The sequence below is a fragment of the Salmo trutta genome, chromosome 35 (genome assembly GCF_901001165.1).
Source record: "Salmo trutta chromosome 35, fSalTru1.1, whole genome shotgun sequence".
Classification (NCBI taxonomy): domain Eukaryota; kingdom Metazoa; phylum Chordata; class Actinopteri; order Salmoniformes; family Salmonidae; genus Salmo; species Salmo trutta.
The window spans coordinates 14,539,074-14,561,441 of NC_042991.1; the positions used below are offsets into that span (position 1 = coordinate 14,539,074).

The following is a 22,368-nucleotide window of genomic DNA, read 5'->3' on the forward strand; positions in this document are numbered from 1 at the left end:
GACATCACCGAAGTCGAGGATTGGTAGGATGGTCAGTTTTACGAGGGTTTGTTTGGCAGCATGAGTGCATGCTTTGCTGCGATATAGGAAGCCGATTCTAGATTTAATTTTGGATTGGAGATGCTTAGTGTGAGTCTGGAAGGAGAGTTTACAGTCTATAACCAGACACCCTGGTGTTTGTAGTTGTCCACATATTCTAAGTCAGAGCCGTCCAGAGTAGTGATGCTGGACGGCGAGCAGGTGCGGGCAGTGATCGATTGAATAGCATGCATTTAGTTTTACTTGCGTTTAAGAGCAGTTGGAGGCCACGGAAGGAGAGTTGTATGGCATTGAAGCTCGTCTGGAGGTTAGTTAACCTGTTGGGGTATAGGGGGCAGTATTTTCACGGCCGGATAAAAAAACGTACCCGATTTAATCTGGTTACTACTCCTGCCCAGAAACTAGAATATGCATATAATTAGTAGATTTGGATAGAAAACACTCTAAAGTTTCTAAAATTGTTTGAATGGTGTCTGTGAGTATAACAGAACTCATATGGCAGGCCAAAACCAGAGAAGATTCCATACAGGAAGTGCCCTGTCTGACAATTTGTTGTCCTTCTGTTGCATCTCTATCGACATTACAACATCTGTGCTGTAACGTGACACTTTCTAAAGCTTCCATTGGCTCTCTAAAGCCGCCAGAAAATGGAATGGGGTGTCTGCTGTCTCTGGGCAAAGTTCAGCAGCAGAGTTTGTGAGTGGTCAGCCTTCTCCATGTTTTTCTTTCTCTCTCTGAATGAATACAACATTGCCCGGTTGGAATATTATCGCTATTTTACGAGAAAAGTAGCATAAAAATGTATTTTAAACAGCGTTTGACATGCTTCTAAGTACGGTAATGGAATGTTTTGAATTTTTTTGTCACGAAATGCGCTCGCGCGTTACCCTTCAGATAGTGAACTGAACACACTAACAAAACGGCGGTATTTGGATATAACTATGGATTATTTGGAACCAAAACAACATTTGTTGTTGAAGTAGAAGTCCTGGGAGTGCATTCTGACGAAGAACAGCAAAGGTAATCCAATTTTTCTAATAGTAATTCTGAGTTTAGGTTGTCCCAAACTTGGTGGGTGTCAAATTAGCTAGCCGTGATGGCCGAGCTATCTACTCAGAATATTGCAAAATGTGCTTTCGCCGAAAAGCTATTTTAAAATCAGACATAGCGATTGCATAAAGGAGTTCTGTATCTATAATTCTTAAAATAATTGTTATGTATTTTGTCAACGTTTATCGTGAGTAATTTAGTAAATTCACCGGAAGTTTTCGGTGGGTATGCTAGTTCTGAACATCACATGCTAATGTAAAAAGCTGTTTTTTGATGTAAATATGAACTTGATTGAACAAAACATGCATGTATTGTATAACATAATGTCCTAGGAGTGTCATCTGATGAAGATCATCAAAGGTTAGTGCTGCATTTAGCTGTGTAAAACATGGAGTCGTCACATGCACGCGCACACCAGTGCCATTGTTCTCAGAAGTACCACTCTCCAAAACCCCTACTGTTGTTCGCCCAGAGACTGCAGAGTTATCATTCAACGTTCTGGCACTTTCTGAGAGCCAATGAAAGCCTTAGAAAATGTCACGTTACAGCAGAGATCCTGTATTTTTGATAAAGAGGCTACAGAAGGCCAAGAAATGGTCAGACAGGGCACTTCCCATATAGAATCTTCTCAGGTTTTGGCCTGCCATATGAGTTCTGTTATACTCACAGACACCATTCACAGTTTTAGAAACTTTAGGGTGTTTTCTATCCAAATCTACTAATTATATGCATATTCTAGTTTCTGGGCAGGAGTAATAACCAGATTAAATCGGGTACGTTTTTTATCCAGCCGTGAAAATACTGCCCCCTATCCCAAACAGGTTAACTTGGCTTTCGAAGACCTTAGAAAGACAGGGTAGGATAGATATAGGTCTGTAGCAGTTTGGGTCTAGAGTTGTAGTAAACTTGAAGAGGGGGATGACCTCGGCAGCTTTCCAAACTTTGGGAATCTCAGACGATACGAAAGAGAGGTTGAACAGGCTAGTAATTGGGGTTGCAACAATTTCGGCAGATAATTTTAGAAAGAGAGGGTGCAGATTGTCTAGCCCGGCTGATTTGTATGGGTCCAGATATCATTGGCCACTTTAATAAATGGAACATTAGTCACTTTGATAATGCCACTTTAAGAATGTTTACATATCTCGCATTACTTATCTCATACAGTTGAAGTCGGAAGTTTACATACACCTTAGCCAAATACATTTAAACTCCGTTTTTCACAATTCCTGACATTTAATCCTAGTAAAAATTCCCTGTCTTAGTTTAGTTAGGATCACCACTTTATTTTAAGAATGTGAAATGTGGGAATAATAGTAGAGACAATGATTTATTTCAGCTTTTATTTCTTTCATCACATTCCCAGTGGGTCAGAAGTTTACATACACTCAGTTAGTATTTGGTAGCATTGCCTTTAAATTGTTTAACTTGGGTCACACGGTTCGGGTAGCCTTTCACAAGCTTCCCACAATAAGTTGGGTGAATTTTGGCCCATTCCTCCTGACAAAGCTGATGTAACTAAGCCAGGTTTGTAGGCTTCCTTGCTCGCACACACTTTTTCAGTTCTGCCCACAAATTTTCTATAGGATTGAGGTCAGGGCTTTGTGATGGCCACTCCAATATCTTGACTTTGTTGTCCTTAAGCCATTTTGCCACAACTTTGGAAGTATGCTTGGGGTCATTGTTCATTTGGAAGACCCCTTTGCGACCAAGCTTTAACTTCCTGACATCTTGAGATGTTGCTTCAATATATCCACAATTTTCCCTCCCTCATGATGCCATCTATTTGTGCACCAGTCCCTCCTGCAGCAAAGCCCCCCCACAACATGCTGCTGCCACCCCGTGCTTCACGGTTGGGATGGTGTTCTTTGGCTTACAAGCCTCCCCCTTTTTCCTCCAAAGATAACCATGGTTATTATGGCCGAACAATTCTACTTTTGTTTCATCATACCAGAGAACATTTCTCCAAAAAGTACAATCTTTGTCCCCATGTGCAGTTGCAAACCGTAGTCTGGCTTTTTTTATTGCGGTTTTGGAGCAGTGGCTTCTTCCTTGCTGAGCGGCCTTTCAGGTTATGTTGATTTAGGACTCGTTTTACTGTGGATATAGATACTTTTGTACCTGTTTCCTCCAGCATCTTCTCAAGGTCCTTTGCTGTTGTTCTGGGATTGATTTGCACTTTTCACACCAAAGTACGTTCATCTCTAGGAGACAGAACGCGTCTCCTTCCTGAGCAGTATGACGGCTGCGTGGTCCCATGGTGTTTATACTTGCGTGCTATTGTTTGTACAGATGAATGTGGTACCTTCAGGCATTTGGAAATTGCTCCCAAGGATGAACCAGACTTGTGGAGGTCGTAGAGTGTGTGTGATAATGGATAAATTGTAATGCTTGTGTTCTAGTATGGTAGGTTGTAGAGAAGTAGTCCATGTAGAAGGACAAAGGAATGAAATGCATACGGTGGAGAATAGGAGATATCCGAGAATATCTGTGCTTTTAAGATTAAACCTTGTCAGTGAGTGGGAATATGGATGGAGATAGAAGGTTGCCTGTAAGTTCTGGAGGAGGGCCTCATCAGTGGTTGGAAAAGCGAAAGGATATTAGAACTGTCACGCCTGCTCCCGCTCCCCCTCCCTGGCGCCAGACTTCTCAGCATTACGCACTCCTGCCACCATCATAACGCACACCTGCCTTCCCCCGTCATGCGCATCAGCAATTATTGGACTCACCTGGACTCAATCACCTGTGTCATTACCTCCCCTATATCTGTCTGTTCCCAAACTCTGTTCCCTGCTTCAGGATTAATGTTTGTATGTCGTTATGTTACCCGGTGCTGACGCTGTTCCTGTCCTGTTTAATGTCTGTGCTATATTAAATGTTGACTCCCCTTACCAGCTTCTCATCTCCAGCGTCGGTTCTTACAAGAACATTGTTTGGAAGTGATGTGTGTATTAGCAGTAGCAATAAGGAGAGACGTTGGTTTATTTCCTATTGGGGCGGGGAACAGTGACAGATGTGGAAATAGGAAGACAACTGTGAATAATTTTGGTAACATGTGTTCTCAACAACAGTGGTATTTGAGGCGTAACACTGGTATAAGACATTAGGTCACCAGTATTCTCCAGTAGTAAATTGGCAGACGCTTCAGTATTGTTTCTAATACAAGGTGTCAGGTCCCGTGACCAAATTATTAAGTATCTATGTCGTAACTATTCTCCGGGAAGTGGGTATCACTACCTAAAAAAAAATGTTTGCATGTATTAGAGCCGTAGGTGAGGGAATCTAAAGACCGTGGACAGCGTCAGAATAATAACTATTGAAATGGCGACCGGCGGCCCTGATCCAACTTCATTGGGATAGGGGGCAGCTTTGGGAAGTTTGGATAAAAAGCGTGCCCAGAGTAAATTGCCTATTACTCAGGCCCAGAAGCTAGGATATGCATATAGAAAACACTCTAACATTTCCAAAACTGTTAAAATAATGTCTGTGAGTATAACAGAACTCATATGGCAGGCAAAAACCTGAGACAAATCCAACCAGGAAGTGGGAAATCTAAGGTTTGTCGTTTTTTAAAGTGATTGCCTATCCAATATCCTGTTTGTGGGGTCAGATTGCACTTCCAGAAGATGTCAACCTTCTTTAGAAATTGTTTCCGGCTTGTATTGTGAACGGGGATTGAATAAGAGCTGTTTCAACAAGTGGTCAAGCTGAAAGACATTAGTTTAGTTTCGCGTGTGGCCGTGAGCGCGACGCTCATTCTCTTTCCTTTCTAATGACAACGGAATTGTCCGGTTGGAATATTATTGAAGATTTATGATAAAAACATCCTAAAGATTGATTATATACATCGTTTGACATGTTTCTACTAACTTTAATGGAACTTTTTTGACTTTTCGTCTGGACTTTGTGCCCACGCTTTGTGCATTTGGATTACTAGACTAAACGCGCAAACAAAAAGGAGGTATTTGGACATAAAGATTAACTTTATCGAACAAAACGAACATTTATTGTCTAACATGGAGACCTGGGAGTGCCATCAGATGAAGATCATCAAAGGTAAGTGATTCATTTTAATGCTATTTTTGACTTTTGTGACACCTCTCCTTGGTTGGAAAATGGCTGTATGGTTTTTGTGGCTAGGCGCTGACCTAACAATCGCATGGTGTGCTTTAGCCGTAAAGCCTTTTTGAAATCGGACACAGCAGCTGGATTAACAAGAAGTTTATCTTTAATCCTGTGTATAACACTTGTATCTTTCATCAATGTTTAAGATGAGTATTTCTGTAATTTGATGTGGCTCTCTGCAATTTCACCGGATGTTTGTTTGAGACGATGCATTTCTGAACATAACACGCCAATTTCAAATGAGGTTTTTGGACATAAAGATTAACTTTATTGAACAAAACCCACATTTATTATCTAACATGGAGTCCTGGGAGTGCCATCCGGTAAAGATCATCAAAGGTTAGTGATTAATTTTAAAGCTATTTCTGACTTTTGTGACACCTCTCCTTCTTTGGAAAATGGCTATGGTTTTCTGTGGCTAGGCGCTGACCTAACATAATCGCATGGTGTTCTTTCGCCGTAAAGCCTTTTTGAAATCGGACACTGTGGCTGGATTAACAAGAAGTTTATCTTTAAAATGGTGTATAATACTTGTATGTTTGAGGAATCTTAATTATGAGATTTTAGTTTGAATTTGGCGCCCTGCAATTTCACTGGCTGTTGGCGAGGTGGGACGCTAGCGTCCCGAACGATCCCAGAGAGGTTAAAGGAGGGCTAGAGGAAGAAAAGTTTAACAAAGCTATAGAGGAGCTGAAAGAGGCGCACGAGCACTCAACCAATTTGGCTCGAATATAGGAAAAATGTTGCAAACTGGATAAGATTGTTCAGCACTTCCCTGCTGACGGAAAATTCCAATCTAATAAAACATTTGGAAATGTGTGAGAGCAAAATTATGTTATAATACTTTTATTGCATCAAATGGTTGTTTTATGTAACAGAATAGAGGGTTCTTATAACTCTATTGTGTCTGTGTGAACTGAAAGTGTGCCTCTGGGAGATAACACTGACAGGAGATTTACGATGTCTTTGGGGATACCGCATTCCAGAGCATGAGTTAATGTTTGTTTTATATGGTACGAGGGAGAGATGACTCCAGGGCCAGACCCTGGTCTCTACGCAATGAGATACTGTCTGCTGTGAATTATAAGCATCTTTCATACAAATCTTAACCTTGTGATTCATTCCTTACATCTGTTGTTTGTCATGAACATCCAGGAGGATGGATGCTATAAAATGGATGCTATAAAATGCTGTGGCTTAAATCTGCTCGTTAAGTTCTCAGTGATCACCTCCAGGGGTGATTACAGACCAGCTCCATTACTGCAGTTATTAAATAATAAAGTTTGATTGTTTTGAAGAAATGTAAGTCTCCTTTTGATTACAATAATTCCACCACAGATGCTAGTGTGAGCTCTATACACCAGCGTATTGATGTCAGCCTTCTATCAACAGAAAAACAAAACCTATAGAACCAAAATGAGTTGATGTACTGAGCATCAAAGGGACTGGGTACGTGAGTACGTGATAGGATGGAAGATGTATTGTGCAGTAATCTGGCACTAGCAGATCATTTTAATGAAGATATGGAAATTATTACCTCTGCTTTGAGGGCAGGGTTGAAACCCACCGTCAAAATGGCTATTGCAGGGGTAGTGGACCAACACTTCACAGGGACAGAGTATAAGGGCACAAGGCGAGACCCAGATGCAGACACGGGAGGCAGATGGTTTGAGTCTTTGATATTTATTACATCCAAAAGTGGTAGGCAAGAGAATGGTCGCGGACAGGCAAAAGGTCAAAACCAGTTCAGAGTCCAGGCGGTACAGTGTGGCAGGCAGGCTCGAGGTCAGGGCAGGCAGAATGGTCAGGCAGGCGGGTACAGAGTCCAGAAAACAGGCAAGGGTCAAAACCAGGAGGACTAGTAAAAGAGAATAGAAAAGGCAGGCGCACGGGAAAAAACCCGCTGGTTGACTTGGAACATACAAGATGAACTGGCACAGAGAGACAGGAAACACAGGGATATATACACCAGGGATAACAAGTGACACCTGGAGGGGGTGGAGACAATAACAAGGACAGGTGAAACTGAGCAGGGTGTGACACAGAGGTAGTTGAAGTCGCATTGAGAATGGAATCTAATTCCGCTCACCATGCGGTGTGTTTAGTCGCGGTTATCCATAACTCAAGCACCGGTAAGTTTCAGGAGTAAGGAAAATAAAAGCAAGCAGAGAGGTAAATCTAACAGCAAAAACTTGCAGCAGCAAAAAGACACCGAACGTTGTCGTCAATGTGGCATTTTTGGCCATTGGGTGAGAGACTGTTCAGTGTTGCCTGAGCACTCTGTGCCCGCTCATTCCGGGGTAAGCGTGGCTGTGCAGACATTTTCTTTACTGACTAGTGAGCAACATCAAACACTCCTGAAAGTGGACAGAGTTGGGAGAACGCATAGGGATATTTGGTCTCTGTGCGATCATCAAATTGGCTAAATTTACAACGAAAAATTATGTTCAATGGAGTAACAAGGACATAATCTAAAGCTATGCAATTACTACCAATGCTGTTTACAATAGGTCCAGTTATTCTTTAGGGTAGCTGGGGTAGAACCGATTATGGGTTTGGAAAATCTTTGCGAAGTGACAAGGGAATGGGTTCTAAAAGATAACAAGTTATTGGCACGGCCAAACACTCCTCGCAAGCACAGAAAGCCTTGAGAGTTTGAGGGAACATTTCATTGTCTGAAGAGATAGCCTTGAATTGTACACAGCATCTCCTCTCTATCTTGGTTCGTGCAGGTGACTGTGACCTCCTCAGACCAATTGGCAGTACGCCCAGAGCATTGCTCTGTGAACCAAAAGGAGTATCTCAAGGTCCCAGCTTTGAGAGAAGAAACCGCGTAAGGTATCAATTCAGTCACATGCAGGAACCAAGATTAATAATGAATCATGTAAATCATGCTTTTATGACTTGTTTGTGTAGCAGTATATAAGGACTGAAAGGGAATGCCCTTGTCAGTTTATCAAACTTGTTGTTTGTGAACCTCTCCGGCCGTGCTCAATGGGTGACATGTCTGGTGAGTATGCAGGCCATGGAAGAACTGGGACATCTTCAGCTCCCAGGAATTGTGTACAGATTCTTGCGACATGGGGCAGTGCATTATTATGCTGAAACATGGGGTGATGGAAGCAGATGAATGGCACGACAATGGGCCTCAGGATCTCGTCACGGTCTCTCTGTGCATTCAAATTGCCATCGATAAATTGCTATTGTGTTCGTTGTCCGTACCGTATGCCTGCCCATACCATAACCCTACCACCACCATGGGGCACTCTGTTCACAATGTTGACATAAGCAAACCGCTCACCCACACAACGCCATACACGTGGTCTGCGGTTGTGAGGCCGTTTGGACGTACTGTCAAATTCTCTAAAATGACATTGGAGGCGGCTTATGGTGGAGAAATTATCTGGCAACAGCTCTGGTGGACATTCCTGCATTCAGCATGTCAATTGCACGCTCCCTCAACTTGAGACATCTGTGACATTGTGTTGTGTGACAAAACTTCACATTTTAGAGTGGCCTTTTATTGTCCCCAGCACAAGGTGCACCTGTGTAATGATCATGCTGTTTAATCAGCTTCTTGATATGCCACACCTGTCAGGTGGATGGATTATCTTGGCGAAGGAGAAATGTTCATCAACAGGGATGTAAACAAATCTGTGCACAATTTGAGAGAAATAAGCTTTTTGTGCATATGGAAAATGTCTGGAATCTTATTTCAGCTCATGAAACATGGGACTAACACTTTACATTTTGTTTTTATATTTTCTGGAAAACAGTGCTGTAGCTCTGCCACTTTCCACCGCAGATTGGAAGGGCGACATAGGCGGATGCAGTGGATTGAGTTGCAGCCCTTGCAAAAAAACATCTCTTGCTTAAACTGACAGATTGATAATTTTTTGATTATGTATACGTTATGTATACATACAGAGGAAATCAATGTTTTTCAGAGCAGGACATGGAAATGCAAAGAACTCAGTGAAAGATATGCGTACACAACTCTTCCAAGAACCCGCAGTTTCCATCACTTTGTTACATTCTCGAAAAGCCTCATAAAATAGGTTTCCATCCAAATGGTGACAGATTATCATGTGAATATATTCTAAATTCTGCATAAAAAGAATACGTTTATTTTCCCAACAGAGATTTTACCATCTAATTGACTTCCAGATAAAAGCCTGTGTGTGTTGGCCTCCCGAGTGGAGCAGCAGTCTAAGGCACTGCATCGCAACTCTAGAGGCGTCACTACAGACCTGTGTTCAATCCTGGGCTGTATCCCATAGGTCGGTGCACAAATGGCCCAGCGTCGTCTGGGTCAGGGGAGGGTTTGGCCGGGGGGGATTTACTTGGCTCATCTCCCTCTAGTGACTCCTTGTGGCGGGCCGGGTGCCTAAAGGCTCGTCCGTTGAACGGTGTTTCCTCCATCACATTGGTGTAGCTGGCTTCCGGGTTAAGCGGGCGGGTGTTAAGAAGCACGGTTTGTTGGGTTATGTTTCGGAAGATGCATGACTTGACCTTGGCCTCCAGAGCCCATTGTGGAGTTGCAGCGATGAGACAAGATCGAAATTGGGGAGAAAAAGGGGGTAAAATACACAACAAAAAGGCTGTGAGTGTTGACATGGAGCATATAAAATAGTTTGTGGTTAAATTCCCATGTCCTTATAAAATATACAGGTTAAATGGATTTCCAATCGCATTTCCAAATCTAACGATGGATTTCTAACAAATGTTGCATTATATAGTGAGTGTGGCCACTCTGGTATTTGTGCATGCGCTCTAGCCAACAGCTCACAGATACAGTGCGGGTATAGCCTGCAAAAATAAAATAAAAATGTTGAGATTATGAACAAAAGAGAAAAAAAATGTTGGGTCAAACGGCAGCCTAGCATTGATGATCATGTCACCAGAATAAAACCCTCAATATTTATTGTAAAGGAGCATCGAGCTCATCACCTGGCATGTTATATCATATGTTATATTTCATATGGTATGTATTGATTTGTGAATATCCATCACCCATTTCATATAATACTGTATGTTACGAATTACAATTACTATTATATGTTGCGAATTTCCAAAATGTATAATATGTTATGAATTTTCCAAATTTATGCTACCAGTTCTAGCTAGGTGGTTAACATTAGCTAGGCCAGGGGTTAGGGTTAAGTTTATGAGTAAGGTTAAAGGGCTAGGGGTAAGGTTAGCTAACATGCTAAGTAGTTGCAAAGTCTGTAGTTGAAATCAACCTCATGCTTTCCCAACGAGTCCAAATTTACTTTGATATGATGGTTTTCAATATACTGTTTTGCACATAAAAGCTTATCCACTGACATTTCTCGCATACCTTTTACAGACAAAAAAATACCACCTTATCTAGCGTATTCTGTTTTGTCGACATTTGGAAAGTTTACCCATTTTCTGTTTCCATCAGGCCTGTCATGACATTTTCTATCTGACATGTACTTTACTTGCATAAAAAGGTTGGCTGGAAACCTGGATGTACAGTAGGTGCAGAGTTTCCAGGGACACAAACTATACCATTAAGTTTGACTTAGCAAATGATAGTGAATGTGCGAGCATCTGATTTTGTAGTTCTCTGCTATGAGTATTGGTTTGGAATAGTGGATGATGAAAACATGGCTGTAAAGGTGAAATTCATGCACCTAAGTTTTCCCGCAAGGTCATTTTCTTGACCAGAGGACACGTTATGTACCAAAAACAAGCATTATCTGCACCATTAAAGCATCAACCACTGCCAATGGTCGCCAATATCATTTGGTTTGTTGTGACATCACTGCATTAGACATTTTTACTTTTATTAAAAATATTTTGTTCTTGGCGGGCCACATCAAATTGCTTGCAGAACCAATCCGGTCGACAGAACATTTACTGACAATCCCTGGTTTTAATAAATGAGGCCTCAGGATGAGAATTATACTAAACAAAAATATAACATTCAACAATTTCTAAGATTTTACTGAGTTCAAGTTCATAGAAGGAAATCAGTCAATTGAAATAAATTCACTAGGACCTAATCTATGGATTTCACATGACTGGGCAGGGGTGCAGCCATGGGTGGGCCTGGGAGGGCATATGCCCACCACTTGGGAGCCAGCCCCACCCACTGGGAAGCCAGGCTCAACCAATCAGAATTTGTTTTTCCCCATAAAAGGGCTTGAGAGCACACTGAAGCTTTCAAGGACCAGGGTTAGTGACCACTGCTGTAAGACAAAAATTATTGCAAGCAAACCATGGGACCACAAAAAAAGGAAACTGACTACACCATTTGTCATGCGGGGAATTGTTTTTATTGTGCACATTTACAGAACAGAATGTGTAAGTACTGCATCCTTAATGCTTACAGAACCCCCACAAGTCAATGAGTCTTCATACAGCAGACAGTCAAACATACTCATCTCAGTATTTACACAGATTATTAGGGTAAAGCTCTTTTCCTGCCTTGCCGGGCAAGGTACAAATCTCATCTCACAGAACTGGAAACAAGGTCAGGCAGGGAAAGTAGGGGTAATACAACAAAAGAATACCTTAGTGTTATGTAAATGTCATTCTGCTTGAATGGCCACACCCATCGGATTTGTAAGAGCATGGGTTTGATCAAGTGCTCAATTAAAACACTTTCACACGCGCCTGAAGTGAAGTGGTGAGGACCCCCCTTATCATGGCTCTATGGTGAGTGAGACCTGACGCATCTCTCTCACACACACACACACACACACACACACACACACACACACACACACACACACACACACACCTTTTCCCGAAGGAGGGTTCCTTCACTGCATGAAAGCAAACGCATAGGACACTGCATCCCTGTTCATCACATACCACTTTCACAAATCTCAATCTACATTGGCAATGGTTGGACACACCTCTTTGGAGGAGCTGACAAGTTGAGTGAAGCTTTAAACGTTTTTGGTAAAATAAAGTATGTTTTTGCACTTAACGTGACAAATTGTAAATAGTTAAAAAGGGTATGTTATGATAGCATGGCCCTGACGGCGCAAGAAAATTAGGGGATGAATGCTTCATTCCGTGAGAAGATAAAAAAAATGTTTTACCTTATCTTGTTTGGGAAATTTCAATCCAACACACTTTACTAATGAAGAGTGCTTTACCTGGGACTAAAATCCAGGAACATATATGTTTTTTTTACTTTTGGAAAATAACCTAAGTAGGCCTTAATGTTTTATCATGTGGAAGGGCAGTGTCAAATCCCTAAAGAAACCCTATCATTTGAAAAGGGAAAGAAGCTATGATGGAAAAGTAAGTTAGGACAGTTCAAAAATTACGGCTAATTCGGAAATGACTTAGCAAGCGACCTACAGAATTGATATAGGTACTCTTTGTTCATATCGATAGAGGGAAATTCAAAATCCCTGTTATGATTGTACATAACATTCAGAATATCTGGCGCACCCTTGTACAGACCTCAAACTCTCACCCCTTTTCACAGCAAACACACATTCTTGACCTGTTAGACTCATCATACATAATCTTTCAGTCATCATGTGCACATTAAGATAGCCTTGTCCAACTAGGTATACAGCTCTTTTTCTCCCATCATAAACTTGGGATGGGGATAAATAACATTGACTCCCGATAAGGGGGAGAATCTGAGCTTTCCAACAATGCCAGAAATATTACTGTACTCATAATATTAAGCAAATGGCATTCATATTTTCAATAAAAGAAACTGCACTCGTATTAGTGGGCCGCGAGTGCAGCAACACCGATGAATAACAGCACACATGGCAAAATAGTTTCTGATCTGATCAAAGCAAAAATAGCCTACATTGTTTCTAGTTTAGGTTAGTTACAATTGAAGTGTCCTGAGCATCAGTTCAAAAGATACACAAGTGACTTGAAGTGACCGCCGGGAGCTGTGTGGGAGAGCCGGGCAAATCAGCTCAATCAGACCCTGCAACTGAAATGACGTTAATTTAGCCAATGAGAGGATTGCATTCAATATTCTGCAAAGGCGTGCATGCTTATGACTGGACAAAACAGACTAAAGGGAGCTTCATGTCAAATTGAATGTTCATTAGTCACACGTGGAATTCTCGTCTAGTCACGTTTTCGTCAACTAAAAAGAAAACAAAATCGTTAGTTATTGTTTTTTTCATGGCATCTCGTTATCATCATTAGTTTTCATCAGGAAAAATAGGTTGACTAATATTTTTCGTCAGTTATTGACTAAATTAACACTGGTACACATACACCATCCACATATCACACACACCCATTGTACACATATACACAAGCCTCCTCTCTCTAGTCCTTAAACACACACACTTTCCAAACACACAAGGCCCTCTAAACTATTCACACACACACTGAAACCACAAAACACACATTACCCTCTCCAAACAGACACACATCATCAACCGTCAGAGGTAAGCACTAGGGGTGAATGTCCTGTCCGCTGAATGACTGAGCGGTGTCCAAAAAACCCCACTACTGGTTAGTGCTTGATTCTCCACTGAACCTTGTGCTCCAGCTTTTCTCACTCACACACACACCAGGATTTAAATAAAGCTGAAAGGAGAGAATGAGAGAGAGCAGAGTGGGGTTTGGTCGACCAAAAAGGGGTAGCAGAGGGATCCTGTCTTTTCTGGGGTGTGTGTGTGTGTGTGTGTGTGTGTGTGTGTGTGTGTCAGTGTTGAACACTGTCCGGTGTCCCATAGCCAGGGTTACAGGGAGGAGGGGGAAACTGTGGCAGTAGGGGAGCACCAGGCCGCCCCACTCCGCCAGTCTTCGGCCACGCCTGCCTGTAGTCCAGTTTTTCACCCAAGGAAGGGGCAGAGGGGCTAAGCCAGGGAGCGCTGACGAGGTTTTATCCTGGGGTAGAGCTGCAAGGAAGAGGTAGAGGGAGAGAGAGAGCGGTAGAGAGACAGAGAGTGGTTATACATCAGAGAGGGCCAGTACTGCCAAACACAGCCACAATGTAGTTGAAAACTAGGGAACAACGCATGGGTCCAGGGGTAAGCAGCGAGCAGGCCTCATCCCAACAGGTGTGTGTGAGAATGTGTGCGTTTGACAGGCCTCACCCCCAGCAGGTTGCGGGGTACATAACCCTCCCTGTGGTCCAGGCGGCCCCACCACCACTCGGTCTCGCTGTCGTCTTGCCGCCGCAGGATGGTAATGGCGTCGCCCTCGCCGAAAGACAGCTCATCTGGGCTCTGGGCCTCGTACTCCCATAGCGCATACACCGCCCCCTTGTTCATCACGCCCAGCTTTTCCTGGACACCTGGTAGAACACACAGGTACTATATTAAGTAACTATAGTTATCATTACCGCAAAACTTCAGTTAAACGCCGCCTGTCTCTTTTAATAACCAGGTAACGGCACACGTCATCTAATTAACTGTTTCAAATAAACGGCAGGTCTAAATTAATTGTTTACGTAATGGAGGCATACTAAGACAAATGTGACAAGTGTGTAAATAACACAGTGCAGGAATGAATGTATTGACTGTATTGTAATGTTTAAATTTGTTTAAACTGCCTTAATTTTAGCATAGGGGAGGACCATTCTCAGTGAATTATATTTAAAAAAAATGTTTTAGATAAAACTATACTAAATATAATCACATCAATTAATTCATTAAAACACACTATTTTGCAAAGGTCTACAGTAGCATCAACAGCACTCTGGAGGACAGCTAGTTTCCATCCTCCTCTGAGTACATTGACTTCAATACAAAACCTAGGAGGCTCATGGTTCTCACCCCCTTCCATAGACTTACACAGCAATTATGACAACTTGCAGAGGACATCCTCCAACCTATCAGAGCTCTGGCAGCATGAACTGACATGTTGTCCACCCAATCAAAGGATCAGAGAATTAATCTAGTACTGAAAGCATAAGCTACAGTTAGCTAGCACTGCAGTGCATAAAATGTGGTGAGTAGTTTACTCATATAGTTGAACAGTTTTGAACAAATGAATTTCTTCGTAAAAGGAGAAGCAAGAGAGAGAGATTATATTTTCTCACTTTCAGTTTCACTTAGCTAGCAAATATGGCTAGCTAGTTTAGCCTACTGAAACACACTGCTCAAACAGAGGGATGCTATGTTAGTTAGCTGGCTATGGCTATCCAACACAAGACTGGAACTCTTCCAAGTTAAGGTAAACTTTTGGTTTTACTAATTTATTGCCATGTCGCCCGCCGGTGTAACTGCTTACTGACTGTACACTAACGTTACTGCATGACTTAGCGGGTTTCCTAAGGCGTTAGTTCTATTAGCTATGCTGACTGACGTTACTTTAGCTAATATGGTGACAACGATGTAGGCTGTGTGTAGCGGTTTGGCTTGGAAAGGTTTTTTCACCTGGTCACATACAGCTGATATTTTGTGCTTTGAAGTCCACTAGTGAAGGGAAGAGGTGAAAGGAGGAGAGCGCATAACGTAGATGCGAGAAGGAATACGACGTGGCTGATATGAAACTGAACTGTGTTCATGGGTGATCATTCTGGAGATTCTGTTGAAAAACGTTTCTGATACAGAAGCAAACGGAACAAAAACGGGGATAAACATACCTGAATTTGTCCAATAGAAACTCTCGTTTGCAACTGTTAGACTAATGATTTCACCCAATATCAGCTAGATGCAGGCAAGAGTGTGCAAGGCAGTATTGAATGTCACGGTCTCTCCATGTGGCACAGTGTGTCACATCAAATGTGTCTCTCGACCTCTGCAACTATGTTGTAAACTTTCATTCATAGGCTAGGTTGTAGCAACCTCATGATGGGTTTGGAAAAAATTTGAGTATCATGTAGTAGCCTAAACCTATTGTTGTTACATTTAACTGGGTGAATGGAATATGAATGACAGTCATCCAATATGCTGTAATAGAAATAAGGCCATGATCATGAAAAAAAATCTAATTGTCCTCCCTCATCTGAAACGGCACTGACCGCCACTGAGGCCCACCCACTTGGGAGCCAGGCCCACCTACTGGGGAGCCAGGCCCAGCCAATCAGAATGAGTTTTTCCACAGACAGAAATAGTCCTCAGCAGCCCCCCTCAGATGATCCCGCAGGTGAAGAAGTCGGATGTGGGGGACTTGGGCTGGCGTGGTTACACATGGTCTGCGGTTGTGAGGCCAGTAGCAGCAGCGTATGTGATGAGTAAAAAAAAGTAGTGCAAAAAGGGGTAATGCAGATAGTTAACCAAATAGCTGCCGGACTAACTATTTAGCAGTCTTATAGCTTGGGGGTAGAAGCTGTTCAGGGTCCTGGGCCCGGTTGCATAAAACACCTTAATTTTTCTCATCTTTTCCCCTATAGTTTCTTTAATTTTAAGTAAGTTGCACAAAACATTTTAAGGTGAATTTCCCCGTTAAGTTAAGTGAAAAAGTTAAGAATGCCCATGAGGTCCCTTAACTGCTTCATTCAGTATGGTAATCAATGTAAACAACATTTGTGGAGGTCAATGTTGCTTTCATCTGCTCTGGTTACAAAAAGAAAACATGAACCAGCTAGCTACTTAGCTAAACAACGGAAGGTGCACAATCCATGGCTACAAAGTTAGCAGGCTACTTAGCTATAGCTGCTCTGTAAGCTAGTTTGATGTAATACCAGAAACATGGTTTATTATTACCAGCCAGTGAAAACCTCCCTGGTCTTTGCTTGTAAGCAGGAAATCAAGAGGATAGCGTTATTGTCAGATTTGTCAAATGGTGGGCGAGAGAGAGCTTTGTATGCGTTTATGTGTGTGGAGTAAAGGTGATCGAGAGTGTTTTTGCCTCTAGTTGCACAGGTGACATGCTGGTAGAAATTAGGTGAGACAAATTTCAGTTAAAATCACCGGCCATTAGGAGCAGCGCCTCTGAATGAGCATTTTCTTGTTTGCTTATGGCCCTATACAGCTCGCTGAGTGTCGTTTTCGTACCAGCATTGATTTGTGGTAAATAGACCGCTACGGAAAACAGATTAAAACAGTATATAGCTTATGATGAAGTATTCTAACTCAGGCAAGCAGAACCTTGAGACTTATTATATTAGAGATCGCGCACCAACTGTTAAGACACACACCTCGCCCCTTGAGTTTACCCGAAGCTGCTGTTCTGTCCTGCCGATCACATACACAGGGTTAGCAGATGTTAATGTGAGTGTAGCGAAATGCTTGTGCTTCTAGTTCCGAATGCGCAGTAATATCTAACAAGTAATCTAAAAATTCCCTAATACACACAAATCTAAAAGGGGTGAATGAGAATATGTACATATAAGTATATGGATGAGCGATGGCCAAGCGGCATAAGCAAGGTGCAATAGATGGTATAAAATACAGAATATACATGTAATGTAAGATATGTAAACATTATTAAAGTGGCATTATTTAGAGTGGCATTGTATAAAGTGACTAGTGATCCATTTATTAAAGTGGCCAGTGATTGGGTCTCAATGTAGGCAGCAGCCTCTCTGAGTTAGTGATCGCTGTTTAGCAGTCTGATGGCCTTGAGATAGAAGCTGTTTTTCCAGTCTCTTGGTCCCAGCTTTGATGCACCTGTACTGACCTCGCCTTCTGGATGGTAGCCGTGTGAACAGGCAGGGGCTCGGGTGGTTGATGTCCTTGATGATCTTTTTGACCTTCCTGTGACATCGGATGCTTTAGGTGTCATGGAGGGCAGGTAGTTTGCCACCGGTGATGCTTTGTGCAGACCGTACCCCCCTCTGGAGAGCCTTGCCGTTGAGGACGGTGCAGTTACTGTACCAGGCTGTCATACAGCCCAACAGGATGCTCTCGATTGCGCATCTGTAAACATTTGTCAGGGTTTTGGGTGACAAGCCAAATTTCTTCAGCCTCCTGAGGTTGAAAAGGCGCTGTTGCGCCTTCTTCACCACACTGTCTGTGCGGGTGGACAATTTCAGTTTGTCTGTGATGTGTACGCCGAGGTACTTAAAACTTTCCACGTTCTCCACTGCTGTCCCTTCGATGTGGATAGGGGGGTGCTCCCTCTGCTGTTTCCTGAAGTCCACGATCATCTCCTTTGTTTTGCTGACGTTGAGTGAGCGGTTGTTTTCCTGACACCACACTCCGAGTGCCCTCACCACCTTCCTGTAGGCTGTCTCGTCATCATTGGTAATCAAGCCCACTACTGTTGTGTCGTCTGCTAACTTGATGATTGAGTTGGTGGCGTGCATGGCCATGCAGTCGTGGGTGAACATGGAGTACAGGAGGGGTCTGAGCACGCACCCTTGTGGGGCCCCAGTGTTGTTGGTCAACGAAGTCGCAATATTATGCTGAAACATGAGGTGATGGCGGCAGATGAATGCCACGAAAATGGGCCTCAGGATCTCGTCATGATATCTCTGTGCATTCAAATTGCCATCGATAAAATGCAATTGTGTTCGTTGTCCGTAACTTATGCCTGCTCATACCATAACCCCACTGCCACCATGGGGCACTCTGTTCACAACACTGACATCTGCAATCCACTCGCCCACAAGACACCATACATGTACGTGGTCTGCAGTTGTGAGGCTAGTTGGACATACTGCTAAATTCTCAACAACAAAAAAACGTTGTAGGTGGTTTATGATAGAGAAATTAACATTCAATTATCTGGAAACAGTTCTGGTGGACATTCCTGGTTCCCTCAACTTGAGACATCTGTGGCATTGTGTTGTGTAACAAAATTGCACATTTTAGAGTGGCCTTTTATTGTCCCCAGCACAAGATGCACCTGTGTAATGATCATGCTGTTTAATCAGCTTCTTTATATGCCATGGATTATCTTTGCAAAGGAGAAAAGCTCACTAACAGGGATGTAAACAAATTTGCGCCCAAAATTTGAGAGATATACGCTTTGTGTGTATGGAACATTTCTGGGATCTTTTATTTCAGCTCATGAAACATGGGACCAACACTTTACATGCTGCGTTTATACTTTTGTTCAGTGTAGTTTCGTCAGGGTGCCCGCAATTCGGCCTCACGCTGTCTCTTTCTTCTCAGAGTCTCGGTAATTAGAGCCTGGTTTGGGGTAAGCATTATGTCCTGCGCCACCGACTCATTGAAGTAGAAATCTTCATCCAAATCAAGGTTAGTGATTGCTGTTCTGATGTTTAAATGCTCTTTTCGGTCTTAGGAAACGAGGACGGAAACAAATACAAAAGTTACGATCAGCGCGAAAAAACACAAAATAGCAGAATTGGTCAGGAGCTAGTAAAACGGAAGCTATCCAATCCAGCGACATTCTAATTCATTTCACGCTGTTGGAGAGCATGGTAGCCAGGGCACCAAAACAGAAGAGAAGTTGAACCTCCTCTTCAACACTCTTAGTTGTTGTGGAAATTGACCCACTATGCTATTTACTTTCTGCATCTACATCATATTGCTGAGTCTACCTTTAAGAATATATATACAACAAATATATTCTAGTTGTCTAGTCTAGTTGCCCTATGGGCCCTGCTGAAAAGTAGTGCACTAGATAGGGAATAGGGTACCCTTTTGGATGCAGAGGGAGACCCGGTCAATGTAATTCCCTGCAACAATGACCCTCCAGTATTCTCACCGTACAGAAACTGAGAGCACTGGATGTAGCCCTCCTCCATCTCTTCACACTTGTCTGCCGCCGTCTCCACGTCGCTGATGGTGCTGGCGAAGATGGCCGCCCCTGACTCCACCAGCAACTTGCACAGGTGAACGCTGTTACAGGAGGCTGCACAGTGCAGGGGTGTCCTGTAGAGAGAGAGACACAAAATGGAGGCATTACAATAGTTTCATGGAGACCAATTGCCTCTAGGGAAGGTAATCATAGGCAATAAAAAAACTTCAGAATTGGTGCTTTTGTCTGTATGTATATTGTGTATGCTGCAAAATGAATTGCCTCATTGAGGACATTCATGCGTTTATCTATTCTGCAGTGACAATGTATGAAAAGAGCTGTGCTCTGGTAATAAATAGGGGGTTCCTTGGTGCAGGTGAGTGGATGAATTGTTTATGTAAATACAACACTATGAAAGCAAGTATGTCACAAATAGCAAAATCTCAACATAACTGAAGCCTTGTTTTTGGAGGCATCAATAAAGTGGCGTAACTAAAGCTAAACAGACGCAAATAAGGGAATTGTGTCTTAAAGGGATAGTTCACTCAAACGCTATTGTAGTATTATGTTCATTAGTTCACTGTGTTATTAATACAATCCTCAAAAAGTGTCCATGTCAGCAGTCAAGTTTTCAAGTACTGCACTTTCAGTATAGAAGAAAAACAGTGACGCATGAGTGACCTCTAAGGTCCCTTGTGTGCAGGTGGTGTGTGGCTGCTCACCAGCCGTCGCTGTCGGCAGCGTTGACGTTTACTCCGAAGTCGAGCAGGAACTTGACAATGTGGTGGTGTCCGGCGCACACTGCGTTGTGCAGCGGGGTTATGCCCTCGTCATTGGCCGTGCTGGGGTTCTTAACCTGGGGAAGAACACCGGGCTCAGCTAGTCCCAATTTGATCCCTACACAGAAGTGGACTGAGTTTCATTTATTTTCTAATGAGCATTTCTAAGAGTTCAGAAGTCGAGTGACACGCCAAGATCAACCACAAACACACCACAATTCAATTCTGACAGGTTTACTAGCCCACACACAGCTGAAAAACATGAAGCAAACACTAAAAGACAGACTAGTTTACAATGCTGTCAGCACAGTTCAAATAGATGCAAATAGAGAGAGAATGTGTGTGTGTGTGTTTGTTTGTTTGTTTGTTTGTTTGTTTGTTTGTTTGTTTGTTTGTTTGTTTGTATCTGTGTGTTTGTCCCGTGTGGCTCAGTTGGTAGAGCATGGCGCTCGTAATGCCAGGGTTGTGGGTTTGACCCCACGGGGGACCAGTATGAAAATGTATACACTCACTACTGGATAAGAGCGTCTGCTAAATTACTAAAATAAACAAATTGTGTGTGCGAGCGACAGAGTCAGACCTCGTAGATAATCCTCTGCACCAGGTCAAACTCGCCCTCCAGTGAGGCATCCAGCAGCAGCGCCAGGGGGTTGAACTTCACCCTCAGGCCGTGACCCGTCCGCTCCGAGTTGGGCTTCTTCAGGTTAGTACGCTTCTCCTGTAGGGGAAGGATGGGAAGAGACCATTAGTAAAGAGTGTGAGAAAAAAAAAAAAGACGTATGCATGTCACAGGTGGGTCTGAAACCCCTGCTCCGGAAACCAACATCTTAACCATTAAACCAAGAATCCAACTCACCACTGCTACATGAACATGCATACTGTTGCTGTGTGTGTGTTTTGTGAAAGCCTCACCACTTGCTGTGAGGGGGTGGTGGCAACCTCCTCTGGAGAGCTGACCTCAGGCACAGGGCTAGGCAGGGTGGCCACCGAGACTCCCCCTAGGTTATTGTTGTTGGTATCTTCCGAGGCCTCCGGGGCAGGGGGGCTGAGCACCTCGGGGGCCGGTGGCGGGGGCAGCAGCTTGTTGTCATTGGCGTCAGGCGGCGGCAGGGGCTCTGAGGACGACCCCTCTGCCACGGCAGGTGGTGGGGGAGGGAGCGGGTCCTCACATGGCGGGTTCCCGTTGTCGGCGTCTGCCAACGAGTCACCGGGGTAGTCGGGTAGGTTGGTGGGCTGGTAAAATGGTGTGCCGCCCGCCCTGGCTCCCCCTGCTCCAGCGCCACCACCCTCCATGCCGCCAGCCAGGGTATTGAAGCGCTGGTAGAGCAGCTTCTGGATGTTGGGCCCGGCTGGGCCCTCTGGCTCAGTGATGGAGCTTCGCTTCTTGAGGGGCCGCGGGGCGTTCGCCAGCTTCTTGCGCAGAGTTTCCAGGTCGGCGTCGCTTTGGTAGCGAAGGGGCGAGTGGGCCATTGGGGTGAGCTTGGTGGGGCTGAGGGGCCGCGGGATATTCTCCACATTGGGCGGGGGGGTATCCGGGGCCCCGTCTATGTCCGGGCCCTCTCTGTCCCCAGTGTCCTCACTGGCCGGCCCCTGGAGCCCGGGGAAGGGCCCCCCTGTCAGCATAAAGGGCAGGGGGGAGGGCGGCGTGGAGCCGGAGGGGAGAACGGGCTTCCCGTACACTGGACACACACACAAGAGGGAAAAAACAAACAATGATGTACTACCCTGGAAAATACAAATAACAAGGAATTAACAAGGAATTACTGGATACTCAAACCTCAACAGTTAATGCATTAATAATCAAAAG

At 43.6% G+C, this 22,368-nt stretch overlaps 1 protein-coding gene across 7 annotated transcripts in view; it reads right to left on the reverse strand.

Moving 5' to 3' along the window:
• Window positions 1–11,493: 11,493 nt before the first annotated feature.
• The window catches only part of ppp1r13bb (protein phosphatase 1, regulatory subunit 13Bb), a 79,773-nt gene continuing 68,898 nt past the window's right edge, over window positions 11,494–22,368 (reverse strand). For all 7 annotated transcript variants that reach the window (XM_029733418.1, XM_029733417.1, XM_029733416.1 and 4 more), the window contains 6 exons: window positions 21,474–22,240; window positions 21,142–21,279; window positions 20,505–20,638; window positions 19,750–19,916; window positions 14,280–14,479; window positions 11,494–14,081 (listed from right to left, as the gene is read on the reverse strand). In XM_029733418.1, the coding sequence (XP_029589278.1) occupies window positions 14,040–14,081; window positions 14,280–14,479; window positions 19,750–19,916; window positions 20,505–20,638; window positions 21,142–21,279; window positions 21,474–22,240 (1,448 nt within the window). In that variant the 3' untranslated portion in view covers window positions 11,494–14,039. The remainder of the gene's footprint in view (window positions 14,082–14,279; window positions 14,480–19,749; window positions 19,917–20,504; window positions 20,639–21,141; window positions 21,280–21,473; window positions 22,241–22,368) is intronic.